This window comes from Prinia subflava, chromosome 5, assembly GCF_021018805.1.
Source record: "Prinia subflava isolate CZ2003 ecotype Zambia chromosome 5, Cam_Psub_1.2, whole genome shotgun sequence".
Classification (NCBI taxonomy): domain Eukaryota; kingdom Metazoa; phylum Chordata; class Aves; order Passeriformes; family Cisticolidae; genus Prinia; species Prinia subflava.
Window position 1 is genome coordinate 22,459,974 of NC_086251.1, and position 16,847 is coordinate 22,476,820.

The following is a 16,847-nucleotide window of genomic DNA, read 5'->3' on the forward strand; positions in this document are numbered from 1 at the left end:
GTGAGGTTAAGTCTCCAAAACCAGAATCATTTCAAAAATGTGTTCTCAGAAATCATATTTTGCACTTAGAAGTATCCTGAAATTTTGGGAGTCTTCTGTTGCTCCTTCAGTCCAAGGAAAACTGTTGAAAAGAGATTATTTTTCACTTGATGACATGTCACAAAGTATTTGTTTCCTTTGATATCAATGTCTTATGCTGAAAAATTTACCAAGCATTTGGAATGTGGGATATTTCTCAGGTTTAATATCATCTTGTTTTGATGAGCATTCCTTCAGCATTTCTGAAAGTACCAGCAGTAGGCTTCTTGTGCTTTGGGTTGTAGGCCCATGTGATATCTGTTCTTGCTCCGCCTGTCAAAAGCCTCTGTTCATGAGGACTGAGCTAAGTAGCGAGACACGGGATTCCCTGCCCTGCTGCCATGAGCCATCGGCACAACCCAGCAAATGGTCAGTGGCAATTATGTGCCAGCATGAGATGGAATATGGGATCAAAAATCTGAATTCATGGCCTGATTTTTGATTACAGTATTTGCTTGGTGTTTATTTCAAATAAGTGAAATAGGTATTTTCTCAAGCATGTTGGAACATTTGCTTTTAGTGCAGGACTTTGAAAGTGTGACAGACTAACACTGACTTTTTGGATGCTTGCTTATATTTTCCTGTCTGTACTGCTGCCTGGTACTGTTTTTAGTAACTTACTTCTGGTGTAGATAATTTATATTTCAAACCCAAGCCGCTTCATGCACATGAGAATCAAAATTAAAAAATCTTAGACCAACACTTTCCTATTTAACTTCTGCCTCTTATATTCAAGTTTATATAAATGTTTGTTTTCATGGTAAAAGAGTTTTTAAATCTGCAGAGGTTTCTGATGGGGTTTTTTTCTTATGGAGGATGTGTGTGAAGTGTCCAGAGTTATTCCAGCCCTATCACCTGTATTTTAAAAAGCTGCAGGAGTTCAGGCAGTTGCATCTAATACAGATGCTATACAGCAAGAGCCCACACAGTGCCTTATTCCCAAATATCTGAGAAAAGGGTTCCAGCATTATCCTGTGGTGATCCTTCTAGAGGTAACTTGGTAGGGTTAAGAGTGTTGCTGTATCTGCTGTTAGGTTACTGGTGAGTCAGTTCCTGAAGCAGTTTAAGAAACACTTCTTGTTGCTTGACAGATAACTTCAGCAGCCATGTCTGACACGCAGCTAACAGGACCAAGAGGTGTGTTAATGTGAAAAACAGGGTCAGCTCTCAGAGATGAAGAAATTAAATACTTGGGCAGCTAATAGAGAAAGCCGGCATAATTTTTTTCTCATACTGAATTGCTGAGATTAGTCTTGCACACTTTATGGTTTAAAATATTGCAAGTAGCGCTTGTCAGGTATTAAGGTCTGTAGAGGGCAATCCACCTATGGGATTGTTCCTGTGGCACTTCACTGGCTGATGTGAACATTCAGATGTTTCCAAGCCTTATTAAAAAGGTTACACAATATGACAACCATATTTTTAGTGTGATGGTCAGCTGACCATTGAAACATGCTGATTTGTTAGTTGGTGTTGAACAACACTTTTTCTTTCTGTGGGTAAACAGAATTGTTGCCTGGGCAAACACAAGTCATTTGTACTCATAATTTTTACCTGACTAAGCATCTACCTCTGACTCACAGTTCCATTTGCTTATGAGCTCATGCACTTCACATTCTTTAGGCAAGACCAAAATTCAAAATCTTATTAACAGACTGATGCTATTCAAAGCATGAAACATGACTTGTTTCAAGCTTTAGGCCCAAGTCTCACTGTCTTTCCTCCTTGTCAGGATAGTGCTTTTACAAAAGGCTTTGTGCTGCTCTGTGGAAAGTCGAGGGAGTGTGAGTTCAGTATGAATGTAAGTGCATGCCACAAGAAACCTTGTGTGCAGAGGGAGTGTTTATGAAAGCAGTTCATCCTTCTTCCTCACAGTGAGTTCTGGAATGTGCATCTGCGTTAGGCGTGGCTCTAGTGCCCTCTTGTGGCACCAGTACTCTGTGCCACATGAAGTCGAAACTGGTCTATTTCCCCTTAAAATAAAACACGGGAAAGGTGCTTCAGCTTGTATGTGTGTGGATTTCCCTTTATCGCCCAGCACTTAGGTTCTTATAAGTTCAAGTAAGTTGAAGTTAATAAGCTTATACCTTTAAATTGACCTAGAGGGGAGAGGTTGACCTGAAGGGACAATCTCTGCTTGAAACTCTAATAGTAAGCTTATGACAGATTAAATAACTTCCTTAAATCAACATCCCAGTTTAAGCCTCTGACACTGGTTTGACAGCTGCAATCACTTCAAGTCCCTTTAGTGATTTGAGATACACAAACATTAAGCAAAAGATCACATAATTTTCTTTAAATAGTGTGTTAAGACACAGGGATGTGAAATACTTTGCATTTTTAAATGCACCTTTCACTTAACTCAGTTATTCCCTACCAGTTATGACTGACTTGATAGTCCCAGCAACAGACTGCTACATTTTTATTCCATTTCCTATAGAGTGGGGTCCTAAACATTTTTATCATATAAGAAGTTTCCTCCTTCTCAAGCTGCTGTATCTTGTTCATCCAAGGAATGCTTATCACTCACAGTGTTAATGGTGTTACATTAATGTTAATGGAATAAACATTGCCTAAGATGTTTACTCTTGGAACAAAGGGTATTGAGCTTAGCTCAGAATTTAATTGTGTTTTCATTGAAGCAAAAGGCCAGAATCTATACCAATTATATGGGATTCTGAACTGAGCACTTCTGTATGTTTAAAATTCAGCTTTTTCTCACCTTGATTTGCTTATTAGAAGGCAGAATTCATGAGTGCTCCTGAACCTTATTGAGAATACTGCATATATTAGTATTCTTACTTATCTTAGAGTTTGTGAAAGCAGTGAGATCTGTGGCCATTTGTTTCTTCTCTCTTTAGCTCTCTCTCTTGCCTTATGGTAAAGTTCATCTGTATGAACAGAAGAGTTAACACCAGCAGAGTTTTTAAACAACAAGCAGAATTCTATGAAGCATATGAACAGCTTGTCAGAGCTCTCAGAAACACATCATGGCAATAATTTGGTCATTTAGCAGTAGCATAGAGAAAGTGTGTTCTGTGTGACACAGTGGCAGTTCTAAGATCACTGTAATCCTTTGAATGAAGTTAAATACTCAGTTGCTTATTGCTGCCCTGTACATGCACAGAGTGCACCCATGTGCCTGTTGTTCACCGTGCAAGTGAACAATTATATTTGGGCTCTGTTAGTGCTAAAGGAGTAAGAGGAGGTTAAATTGCACTTGTATAGAGTGAAAATATCTTGCAGAATGCAGGCAGGTGGGAGGTAGGGAGAATGAGGTTGCTTTTTGTCCTGGTGGAAGCCAACCTGGGGAGTCAGGGTGTCAGGAAGTGTCAGATGTACTTGTTGAGTGGAAGATCTTGGAGAAATCCATGTGAGAGTGTGCTCTGTGAGAATGTGACCAAATTATTTTGGGTTTGTGCTGCTGTTTCTGCACCACTAGCACCAGTAGTAAGGGAAGAAGCAGTTCCCACAGTCCTCTTTTGCTGCAGTAATCTTAGAATATTAGTGATGTGATTTGAAGATAGTTGACCAGGTGCAGGCTTCTTGGTACTTTTCACTCCTTGGAGCCTGATTTATAAATCATACTTTTCCCTGAAAAGTCTTCATGTAGTATCTCCTGAGTGGCTGAAGGAAGTTGAAGGTGAATGACCTTGCCCTAATACCGCTGTGCCAAGCTCACTTTGGAACCTGTCTTTCCTTTCAAAACTATGTGAAAGATGCATAGATTGAGATTCTTAATTGGAAAAAGGGAAGAATGCGGTACTACGTTAAGCGTGGCATTTTTAGCTACACCAGCATCCAAAGGCTGTGTATCCACTGCTTATGCACATTGCTTCCAAGCTGCTGCTTGCTGGGAGGCCATTAAGAATCTTAAAGGTTTCTGTAAACAATGCATGATTCCTTAAGTGTATCTCTGTTGCTCAAATGTCATTCTCTTTTGCGTGTGTTAAATATGCTAATGGGTGAGTTTGTTCTGCAGCTTCTTTCATCATGCAAAGTGTGTCTTGCTATCCTACATACATGGCCTGCTTATCTCCTGCATGGCAGTGGACCTGAAAGCCTCTCCCAGCAGTCATCAGTCTCCCTTTGCATCATGCTCTGTTAAGAATGGAGTACCTGCAATATTTAGTGTTCTGTATCCATTCTGTCTTTTCCCAAGATCAGAAGGCCACTGGCTAGCAGAGGACACAGGAGAAAATCATGGCCTCAGCTCTTGAAGTAACTGAGGAAATGAGAATTGCACCATGGAAGAGAATTTAGAATTGTAGGAGAAGTCAGTGAGACTTTACTGGTGCAAAACCATTCAGTACAAAGAAAAAGCAGTACAGTATTAAACTAAATATAATATGACATTTCCCATTTTCATCTGCCTTTACAGTGCAAAAGATTCTTCTTCATATGTGACCTGGATCTTTCCTTAACTTGGGCAATGGCTACATGTTCATATAGGAGGAGGAGAAACGTCAGGCATTGCTCAAAGGGAAAAGATTCTCTCTCCAGCTAAATTTTCAAAAGTCTATGCCTTCAGCTATCAGATGCATTAACATTTCTCTGCAATGTGTATGATACTTTTCTGTGACAAGAATGTAGAGAAAATGAGAAATTTGTGACTGTCTGTGTCTTCCTCTCTGTTTGAGAGGCTGTCTTTGCTAGTGGCAGTTACTTACACGTAGCTGCTGAAATTTCTTACTGAACCTTAATTGGATGCAACACCTAGAGCTGGACCTATTAAAAAAGTTCCAACGACTGCATGTGTTCAACACCCTTTTTAGAAGTAGTAGTAACTCCCCAGCTACATCTTCAGGGAGATGTAGTTTCACAAACATGTTCATAGTTGAGCTGTACACACTGAATTACTGAGTTGGTTAAAGCATGCTTGCAAGAGAAAAGAACCTGTGGTCCCCACATATGGGAAAAGTGACAATGTGTAGTTTAGTGTCATTAGCAGCTGGCCGAGACCTTGAAGGCTTAAATCACTTGGCTTAAATCTGAGAACTTGTAAAGTGGTGGTGTGTGGCCTCAGCCTGTAGTGAGTCATGTGGAGGCTGTCTCAAAGCAGCATGCAATGCCATGTGCTCGGATTAAAATGAGCACTGCACACTGAGCCACGGAGTGCCAGGCACTTAACTACCCCTGATCTGTCTGCATTATTGATTTGTTTTTTCCTTTTAAGGTTGGTTGCCTGCTTCATGTGAGTTTGTGTTGTGCACTGACTGTCCTGAAAACTTTAAATCTATCATCTGTTCTGGCTACTAGAGACTGAAACTAGGACAGTTCAGCATTTCCCTAGAGGAAGAGATTGAAGCTTCTTGAATGTAACTATTTTAGGGAGAAGGGACATTTTTCCAAAAATTGTTAGTCTTTCTGAAGTAACTATTCTATGGCTTTGTACTGCTCTGGCAGTGTGAGGAGAGTGTACTCTTGTTGAATTCTAATCTAGAGTGGTTGGCAGTATTTTGGTTAAACGTAACCTTTTGCAGGTGTTCCTTACTTAAGAAAAGGCTCATCTGCATCATCACAACCATCAAAACCAGGATTTTTGAAAAATCGTATTTACAGCAGCAGTTGTGTTTTTTAATGAATTTGTGTAGAGTGTGCCATCAGGCAAACTGCCAAGCACTTAGAAGCTCTCTTAGACCAGTAAGGGACAGGCCTGCCTGACCAGTTAACACTGGTTTGCTGTGTAAGTGTGTCAGTGCCTCTGCTTTGATGTCCAGTTTGGAGGAGCAATTGCACTATTGCAATCTATTCCAAACAAATCTATAAATTGTCATGGATCAAGTCCAACCATGAGTCTGCTCTTGCTGAGCAGTATAACCTAGTGAAGAGATACACAGATAAGCAGAAATACAACCTATCAAAATAGTTTCTCAGAATAAAAAGCATATAATCGGGTCCCTGTGGTATATTGTTTAAATTCCAGTATGTGGTGCAAACCTTACAAAGTGATAATCAAGACACACACAAGGCCTTTCCTTGGCTTTGGAGCTTTAACCCCAGGCATTCAGAGAAGTGGGAAGCTAACAGTAACCCATAGTGGAGTTACTAAATCTCCTAGAGTTCAACTGTATGATGCCATTTCTCTGTAGAAGGTTACTGTTGTACTTAAAGTCCTTTTTAGACTTGAGTTCACAGGTATTTAGGATCTAACCGGATCTGAAAAGTATGTGATGTTTAGCATAATAGACATGTGGAAAAGAAGAAAGACTAGAAAGTGCAAAAAAAATGCAGGTCACTGTAGACTTTGCTTATGCTAGTGATATTTAAACTAAGAATTTTCTTGTGCTTAATCATAAACAGGTTTCAGAATAGTGTTGTGTACAGGGATGTAAATATTAGTCATTTAATATTCATTGAAAGCCTTATATTGTGATCTACTGTGGGTGAGTGTTTATTGTTAAGAAATTCATAAGTAACTATTTTCTTACCTACAGTAAAAAAATCTGACCCAAGGAGAAGTCACTGAGGACAAGCCTTTGTCTTCAGAACTTTTGTGTGCTTATTTCTCTTGCTTTTTTTTCCTCTCTTTCCCCAATACAAACAAGCAGAAAAAATCGTTACCCTTGAGTCACAGACTGAAATTCAGACAGGAAGGCTACTTACCTTCCTACTCTATACATGGTCCAGAGGACCAGAAACAGGGTCCTCTGAAAGAGACATTTTCTAGTTTTCTTTTATTCACTGACAGGATTGGGGGGGTTACATTTAGATGTTTATATGTTTCTATGTTTTAGGCCCTATTCCTGGCATCATAGAGTAAGTTTCTGGTTCTAGATGTGCATCATGTAAAAAATAAGCTCCTATTTTAGTGGGTGGAGAGTGAAGGCTTTAGGTAGTCAATCTCTCTGATTTTCCCCTCCCTGATGCTTGGGAGGAAGATTGACATTTTATACTCTGTTGTAGAGTAGCCTACTGAATTCTTCAGGATGTTTTGCATGCATGTCTCTTATTAAACTGCATTAAGTTTTACTTTAGGTTTGTCTTTCTCTTTTTTTTTTTTCCCCGTGTTTTATTTACCACTTCTTTATATTTCATAAGGAAAATGTTTGTATATCTGTTCATCAGGGACTGGTCTGTTACAGAGTGGTAACAATATGATCAAGAACTCTCCTTCTGTATTGTTGGCATTTGTATGTTTTGAAAGGTTTAATCAGAACTGCTGTGATGAGACAAATAGATAACCTTTAAATCTATAGCAAAGCCAATTTAGAGGCAGCTTTTTTGCTACAAATCAGATTTTAAAACTTCCTACGAGTGAGAACAGTTTTACCGTATAAGCCTCTTAATTGGGAAACTGTTGTTGCAATAAATAATAACAAAAAAAAGAACTCTTGTATGCTTTGTTTTGTGTGCCTTGGTCTAAATTTTGATGGCATAAATTATCATCCTGGTTTTTTGCTATGCGTCAAATGAAAGCTTTTTACATAGTGTTTTCTTTGACTATTCCTTTTTGAGCATGCCTCTCATCATCTTTGAAGAAGGGCCACTGGCTGTCAAAGGGAGGAATTTATTAAAATCACGTTTTAAAATACTTCATTTTGCTTTTCATTATTTGTTTTCAGTATTTCACTTTTTCAGTCAGCAGTTTGTCCTGTCCTTTGAAAACGTTTATTTTTGTCCTGTAAGTTCTGGCTTTTCAAAGGAGGATTTATATTAAAGGAAAAAGTAAAAATTAACAAACAGTGTTTGTGTGCAGGGAGAAAACACACTAAAAGCTTGGTTTAAAATTTGAGCACTACACTCCTCATTCTTTTCCTGTACCCATATGGATACTTCACTTAATCAGAGAGGGAACTTACTGCAATCTGTCTTTTGATACCCAGAATAGAATCTATGATGATATGTGGGTAGTAGATACATCTTTTTAGTGGTTTATCCAGTGTGTTACAACTGTAAAAGGCACTGGAGGTGCACTGGTGTTCCTGTTCTGGAGCTGAGTCTTGTGTGGTTGACAAAATCAGCATGATACTGTTGGGTTCAGAGAGAGCAAGACTGACCACTGCTTGTGCTTTTTAAGTCATCAGTAAGGCTGTGAAGTGTTTCATGTTTCTGCAGATGTAGGTTGCCCATCTGCCCTGTGTCCTTCCTTGGTCCTGTAGTGCACAGGATATGTGGTAGATCTGGTGGATTTCTCCTGAGCTAAATACAGACCTAGCCAACATTCACAGATCAGTATTGCACAGCCAGCTAATTCTAACTAAAACTTTGAGTTTTCTTCTCCTTTTACTTACCTGCTATCACTTTGGTGATAATTTTTCACAAAAACTTAACTGGATATTCTTTAACTTGTATTTTTTTATGCTTGTGTGTGTGGAAAGCAACAAATTCCTTTGGTATTGCTTCTGGACTGCAGCGTTGTTATACAGTTCAGCAGTTACAGCCCATGACATTTCTGTAACAGTTTTGATGGCAATCCTGTTCAGTCCTAAGTGTTCTGCGGTTTCTGCTTTCAGAGCTCAATCATAGGACTCATTTTGAAGTATAAATATGTATTTTTTCATTAAAACAGTAAGAAAAGGGCCGCATTAATTTTAGAGCAAAATCTAAATAGAACCATGTTAATTTATGATTATGGTAAGCAGAGCAGCAATAGCTGCTAAAGATAGGTCTCTTCTGTAGTTACTGCTCATCCTCTTGCTTTTCAAACTCATGTCGAATAAGTGGCTTGGATTTGTTTCCCTTATCAAATACTTTGCAATCAAATATATGTTCATATGTGATTGGAATAACATGGTTGCTCTTAATGTCCCAGAAGATCTTTAGGAAATTACCATGTTCACCTTGAAAGATCAAGGTAATTAGAGTATGCAGTGTGTTAATCACCAGTTAACATTGCCATGAAAGTCAAAGTTCATGTGCTTATGTTGTCTAGAGGATGGTCTCCCCAACAGCACTTCCCTGTGACACTGCCTGGCTTGTTCATGTCAGATTGCAACAAAGTCACTGTGGTGCAGAAAGTAAGACAGGTCTTAAGGTGCTCATTTAGCTCCAGTGTTGATGACTGAGATCTCAGTAGTTTTAGGTGCACAAAAGGTTCTGGTAGATGAATTCTCTCATTCTGGATTATTTTTGTAAACCCTGGGAAATCATGTTGCCTGTGACACGAAGCACTGAATGAGACTGGTTCTATAAAAGTGATGGGTGGCGATGTGCTGGGTTTCAGTTTAATATCTGTAATGAATATATTTTAGCCTAACTGTAAATATACAATGTCACGCAAGTGGTGAGCACACCCACATTTTTCATGTGGGCTCTGAGCAGCATCATTACCTATTCTCATATGTGAAGTGGTAATACACCAGTGCCTTTTACCTATGTGTCTCTGCATCTGTGTAAGCAGTGACTAGCAAAAGAGAAGACTTTTTACTGATGCACTGCTGCTGAGATGTCTGTAGATGAGACTGTTCATCTGCATGCAGGGATTGAAACTTATTTCCATTGAGCTCAGTGATATGTCATTCCTGCTGTAAAAAGGAAAAAAAAGACCTATCTTTACTGAATTTCACTGTGGGGAATACTAGTTTTAAGCATTCATAAAAAATAAGTATGGAGTTGATAACTCCTGTTAGGGCTTGGTTTCAGTTTTTCTCTCCTCTGACAACTCAGGTATTAGGCTGACTTACATCTGTATTAAGTACAGTTCTCTCTTGGCTGTGTTTACCCATAAAGAGGCAAAACATTTAAGTGACACATATCTCCAGCTAACGTGCATTTTGCCTAACCTAATGCAAGTCACTGACTACAGCAACAGTCCTTGACTCTTGTAATAATTCAGGAGGTAATGCAGCTCTGTTTATTCCAAATGGTAGGGAAAAAAATCAGTACCTAAATTTAAAATGACTTGACTTTTAGTTCTGAGGCATTATTCTGCTATTGTAATTTCTAAATATGTACCAAAAAAAATTTAAGGGAACTAGTCTGTATAACATTAGAAGCTAGGATCCCATAATTTTCATTAACCTAGGATGTTGGAACACAGGTGGTAGAGTTAGGAATGACATATTTTGCAGGTTCTGCACTGATAGAGAACTAAATGTTAGTAAAAATTTTGTGCTGACTGAAGACACTTGAAAATAATTTTACTTTTTATTTCTAATGCTACTGATGACACCAAATCACATATCTTTAGTTGGTATATAGGAATCAAACAGTGAAAATGTCTAATGAGGCCTCATTCTCTCTGCCAGATGTACCACAAGAAGCAGCTACAGTGGCAGTTCATTTACATTATTAGAACAATCAATGTCTAATTTAATGGTAAGGTTTGATTACTTTGAAGACCTTCCTCGAGGTGGAGCTCTTCGTTGTGATGCTCTGGGAGTGTTGTTTGTTCATCTTTCGTCTTTTCTGTACTTCCTACGTTCCTTTCCTTGCTTTAGTTGTGTTGCTTTCAATCTGAGCATCTGCAGTCACCCAAATTGACAGAAATTTGCTCTTGGACAAAAAAAAAAAAAGTACACAGCACCAGAAAAGTTCATAATGGTTTCCAGGTGTGATTTTTCTGAGAAATGTGGCAACATTAAATATGGTTCAGAATAAGTATTTGTTACCCATTCATAGAGGGAGCAAGTCTTACACTTCAGTTACTGCATGGCTTCTCCCTCCTAACATTTCTCCTCCTTGTGACAGGTGTCAACACTCTGGGTGATTCCCTCCTTACGCTAAGTGGATTTCAGCTTAAGAGTTCAGAATCACTCCATTCCTAAAGAACTCCAGCCTGACTTTTTATCTAGGGGTTTTCCACCCTACCAAATGCAGTAGTTACCACAGCTTCAGTGGACTTTTGAGAGGGGTCCTGAAAATCATGAAGGTGGTTGATATTAAATGGGATGGATGATGGAGCAAATCTTTCTTACATTTAAAGTTTGGTTTGTGCTAATGCTGTACAAGTGTGTTCACATTGGCCAAAACAATTACAAGTTATAACAGTATGGGAATAGGGTCCTTTAATACACAGTACTGTGTTCTTTTAATCTCCAAGGTCTCAATGCTTCAGTTTAGAGTTTGTGTTTGCTTTTTTCTCCAGAGGATTTCCTTTGTAAATTAGGAATTACTCTTCGGGGTTTTTTCTGCCAATTTCTTCCTTAACCTGGTAGAGACTATTTGTGTTATTTGCATCACTTAAAAAAAGACAGACACCTGTTTGTATCATCACTATGATTTTCATTTCACTCTGGAATTCGGTAACCAGGTCCCATAATACATAAGGTAAAATAGGCTCTGATCCACTTCCCTCTGAGCTTTCTTAGCTCTACAGAATCGATAAGAAGAGTGACAACACCTGCTCTCAGAAAATAAATGAGCAAGAAAGTGATCCTTCTCTAGTAAATTTTCAGGATGGAGTAGGCTGAACTTACGAAGTACAATGTAGAAATTTTAGACTTCCAAGTTTTGTAATATCACTGTGTCAGGACTTTACACCTAAAACTCACCTGTGGCAGATTTAGACAGCCAGAATATATGTGAAATATTAATAATAAATAGCTGAGCACCTGTAGGTCACTGGTCACTTTTGTCCTTTGCACAGCAAAGGTGCTGTAAGTTCTGCAGTGATACAGCCGAAGTTCCCCAGAGAATGTGCCTGCAGTTTGTGCCTGTGCTGTTCCCCTGCTGGTCTCACACTCCTCCCCACTGAACTCCCCTGGTGGGCTTCAGGCATCCTGGCTGGCACAAGCTGCAAAGTTCTGACTTGCAGTGTTTCAGTACCATCAGCTTTGTGGTTCACTCTCTAGAGATCTTCAACTTCCACTGGTTTTTCAGCTACCATTTTTGTCTCCAGCAACATCAGACAACTGAAAACAGCAATTTGAAAAAATTAGGTCACTCAGGCTTCTATATATAGCAGCTCTCAGATCCCAAGAAAGCCAGCATAGTCATCTAGTCTGTTTTTAGCTGTCAGTGTTTGTAAATTAATATTAATGGAGTTGGTGTTAAGTAGAATTTTAAGTGCCGTCAATTTTTTTTTCTTCTGCTTGTGCTTTCCAGCTTTTTAAATTATTTTTGACATTTTTGCTTCAATTAAAAATAGTTGTCTGGGTTTGAGCCCCTCTGCTTCTTTCTTTGTACTTCTGATGAGTGGATCTTCAGCAAAGGAAATTGTGGTCATCACATTTCTGAGAAGCACCTGGCTTGTATTGAAATCAGGCTGGGTTGATGTCAGGTGGGGGCAGCTTAAGTGTTCTGTGTGCACCATTTCTCATAAATAAACATGAGGCTCTCCAGATATTGAAGTGATTGGGGGTTTCTCTTTTTTTTGTTGGTTTGTTTTTGTTTGTTTGGGGTTGTTTGGTTTATTTTATGAAACCAATTATTTTTTTATTGGCAGAATGGGAGAGATGGACAGGGGATTGAAGAAAGAATCGATGACTGATAATAGTAGGAAAGGCTGAGTACAACTGTATGGTAGATATTAGAAGAGTTTATGAAGTGAACTACTTCTGGTTTATATATTTACTCATAACATTGTTTGTCTTCTTACATACTGCAGAGAGGGTAGGACAAGAAATAGTTTTCTCAAGGGATTTATGAATCTAGTTTAATTTGTTTGATTCTGGTCACTCACACACACAGAGAAATTACTGGTCTGTTATCTCCTCCAGAGATGACATCTGAGTGTTCCGGGATGGAGAAGCAGAGAGCTAAAGCTGTAGTTTCACTTTGCAGAGAAGCAGTGGAACAGGTTACCCTCACGTGAGAGTGAGAACCATCCTCTCATCCCACTGGCCTGATAAAGGCATAAAACCTGGGATTATTCCTTTGTAGCATAGGATCATTGTGTGAAGTAGAAGGGGATCACTGGTCTACTTTATCACATTCTTGTGATTTTATGCTGCTGGTTGAAAAAAACGTTTCCCACGTGCATGGAGAAATACAATGTGCATTCAGAGAAGGCAGAATGAGGAATGTACTTGAGAATCTCACATTTAGTTTTTCTTTTCTTCAGCTGTGCACCTCTTAATTCATTTGTATGTGTATACTTTTTTCGCTCACAAGTGATTGAAATGAAGGAAGGGTTTGAGAGCAGTAGCTGTGTACATGGAATGTTTTTCTCAGTGGGGACAGGTTTGTGTGATGAGACAAGTGCCCCCAGTCTGTGCATCAGCCCTGTAGCTGCACCTCAGGATTCAGGGCAGTTCCCAGCCTCTCACACATGTGGAGAATGGTGTCTTTAGCTGTGTTCCCTAAGCACCTCTGGCCGTGGAAAGTAATTAGCATAGAAAATCTGACATCTGTCGTTAAAATGTACTTATTCAAAAGTGTTGTTACAAAGATGCAGGTGGCCACCCTTTAAAATGTCTGAATGCTTATGTGGCACTGAAGGAAGCTCAAAGACCACTGTTGCAAGTTTGTGCTTTTTTCTTTCTGCTTATTACTGACTCTCTACATTTGGATTTTTTCTGATGTTATGCCTAGATCTTTGCATTTTAGTGGAATGTGAACTTGTAACCTGAGCACAAAATTACGGATGTTAAATTTTCAGCTGTATAAAATTCTGATTTTTTGCACAGACTAATGCTCTTAGCTTTTGTCTTTGTGTTTCATGAGCTAGTCATACCAACATGCTGTCTGTTGCTGGCATAGAAGGCTTGGCCCTGCCTTGGCCCTTTTTCTCTTGCACGTAAGCATAGTGACCACTATGGTGTCTTGAAAGTTCCTGTGGCAGGGAAACACCTCAAATGGTGCATTGTCACTGAAACATGTCTTGGGAGTGTTAATTGGAGTGGCTACCAACAAACAGTAATTCCTTATCTCCTGTTCAACCTTCCCTTGAAAAGTAGCTGATTTTTCTTGCATTAGTAGTTTACAGCATATACCTAATAACATGGGGTTTCTGTAACTGTTTTACATGATCTCCCTTGTCAGTGGGCAGATCAGTTTTTTACTCACTGAATGAAGCCTTTCATACTTCATAGAATTATTCTTTTAATCCATAGATTTAAAACATAGAAAATCCACAGAAAACTCGAAGATGGTAGCTTCCACAATACAGCTTCTGCACTTGTATCCAGGAGGAGCTTTCTCTCCTAGTATATCAGTAAATTTCTCTCTTTCAGGCCACTGTCATGAGAAAAATCCAGATGGCAGTTATGGCAAGGAGAAATACTTTGATGACCACTATGAGTCAGCAACAGCAGTGACAGAAGGACACTCTGAAGGAGGTACAGAAGATCCAGAAGTTCTTACTCAGAGTTCAGCAAGGGATCCCTCCTTCCTGAGACTGGAAAGTAAGTCAGCCTTACAAAATCAGTTCTGGCAAACACAATGGTTTCTAGTTTTTTCAAAGAGCTTCCTGTTTTCCACTGAGAAGCTATGTTTTCCCCTCTCTGTCCATAAAGTAACAAGTAAGCCATAAACTAGTGAGTAGCCAGTGATACTTGGGTTGTATGAGTGGGAAAATGGGTCACAGAAAAAAGATTCTTTTTGCACAATTTGTGAAAGCACAGGGAAAATAATTTTTGAAGTTTTTTATGGTGTTCCCTCTTAGACACAGTCACTGCAGAAAGCAACGGTTCAGAAGGAGTGGAGGGTTTGGAAGATGATCAGATGTCTGAAGAGATGCTAGCTTTGGTGGATGAGTTTGAAAATTCCTGGCCTCAGGAAGCTTTTGAAGGGGCACTGGAGGTAAAAGGTCGTCGGATGGACTTGCAGGGAATCCGGGTCCTGAAGAAGGGATCTCAGGATGGACTTGCTAGCTCCTGTTTTGGGGACTGTGGTGATGATGATGAAGCTGAATGGGTAAGTTTGAATGAGTTTACTTAAGTCTTGTACTAAATGTTGTGGAGGAGGGAAAGATGAGAACAGTTCAAGGGGTTTAACACTGGGTGATACAGATCTATGAACTTCCCTATATGCCTGAAACATGTAGTCTTAGATGGCTGATGTGAAGTAAACAAGTAGTTTGAATCCATCACCAACTTCTTGCTCACAGTTAAAAATAAAAAGAGATTTTTTGCCAAAAGTTCTGGTTAGCATGAAAACACAGAAATCCCTCTTGTCCTCATGTTATATAATGAAAAATGCTTTTCAGTTCTCCAGCAGTTAAATTCATTTTCTGCTGTATTGGAGGACAGAAGTTGTATACTTGGTTTGCGTGGTGTGATCCAGTGAAAGGGAGCAGGCTTTGAAAATGAGTTGAGATGGGGAGGAAAGGGGAGAGACAAAGATCTCACCTGTAGCATCTTTGGGCTAAAACAAGTAGTGCAGTGGAGCTGATAACAGTCATGGTGTTTCTCACTGTTAACCTTGCTAATACTGTTCTTTTGGTAGATCACTTTTCAGGTCAAACGTTTAAAGAAACCAAAAGCTGAAAGCTTGGATCTCCAGGAGCCAGCTGAGAGAAATGCAGAAGAGGGAACTAATGCAGAAAATGAAAATTTTTACCAAACTGCTCTGGAGATCAGTGGACCAAAGATACCTTCTCCTGGACCAATAGGTAACCTGCTGTTTCTCGAGAAACCAAATAATTTGCATCTTTTGTATTAATATGATTTATTTCCCTTGCAGCCTTTATATTACACTGGTCTATTACTGAAAATAAGTATCACAAAAACTACGTAGTGAAATGTCCCTTCTAGATGAGTACATGGAAAAATAAGAAATAAATAAGAAATCTCTGCCATCTGCACCTTCTTGATGAAGTGCAGCCTAACTTTGTGTTGAATAAAAACTGTCTACTTAATTTCCAAAACTTCTGGGAATGAGGTGGTGAGAGTGGAGAACGAAGGAGGAAGATACTGTGAGTAGAAGTTGTGAAAGAGAGGGGACTTAGGTGATCTCTTTTGATAAACTGAATGGGCAGAGGAGTTAGTTTATCAGGATGCAGAATAAGAGTTTGTTCTGGCTTCTGGCTAAACATAAGATATGCAACTCAAAAAGAAAGAGCTGAAAGCTTAGTCTAATAAAAATGAAGTAAATAAACAAAAATCAAGTCTTTTGCTATAATAGTTCAGTGATAAGAGAAAACTTAGACAATATCTTCCAAAAAACTGTAGCTACAGAAGAGTAAGAGTTTTGTACCAACACAGATGACATTTTGAGAGGCAGATGGAGTTTTTGCTAGCTGAATAAGAAGAGTTGGAGTAATCTGCTAATAAGGTGCCAAAGAACAAAACCCAAGTAATTGACCCCCCTACTTCTTGGCTTATCTTTCAATGGAGCTAAAATCTTACTGTTGTGGGACTGATGTGTAAGCAAAGTTCTACAGTGCATCTTAGTCCTTGATAATTTGATGACCTGGAAAGTGATTTCCCATTTTGAAGGCTTTTACATTAAATCTTTAACAACCTCCTTTTTTAGCAGCTGACAAATATAGGGTATTGAATTAAATATTTAAATGGGGGGGGGGGGGGGGAAGAATACATGAAAACAGACCATGATTTGTGAGCACACACCTGTCCTTTCCTCAGTGTTTGTCGTCTTTCCCTCTGGGTTACTTTTGTAGCTTTATTACATAGCATCCCTCAATTGTAAAGTAATCTTCCCAACATTCCTGTGAGGCAAGATCTGTTGGCATCCTCTTTGCAAGAACCAAATCATGAAAATTTAAGTAACAAGTTGAAGATCACCTGGGGAGTCCTTGGTAGAATGATGGTATCTGTCTTGTGTTTGACTCCTTCCCAGACTACTGAACTGTCTCTGTAGCATTTCCATACCTCTGTATGTCCTTTGCTGTTCATGCCAATAAGAACTTGCAATCAGATAGTTCACAGTGGTGATGATGAGAACTTATTTCCCTTTGAAATTTCCCTTTGTATCTCAAAATTAAT

At 39.1% G+C, this 16,847-nt stretch overlaps 1 protein-coding gene across 1 annotated transcript in view; it reads left to right on the top strand.

The window, feature by feature from the left end:
- The window catches only part of TTC17 (tetratricopeptide repeat domain 17), a 55,687-nt gene that overhangs the window by 30,161 nt on the left and 8,679 nt on the right, over positions 1-16,847 (top strand). Inside the window, exons 17-19 of the mRNA XM_063398343.1 lie at positions 14,136-14,306; positions 14,567-14,817; positions 15,349-15,514. Coding sequence (XP_063254413.1) covers positions 14,136-14,306; positions 14,567-14,817; positions 15,349-15,514 — 588 coding nt within the window. The remainder of the gene's footprint in view (positions 1-14,135; positions 14,307-14,566; positions 14,818-15,348; positions 15,515-16,847) is intronic.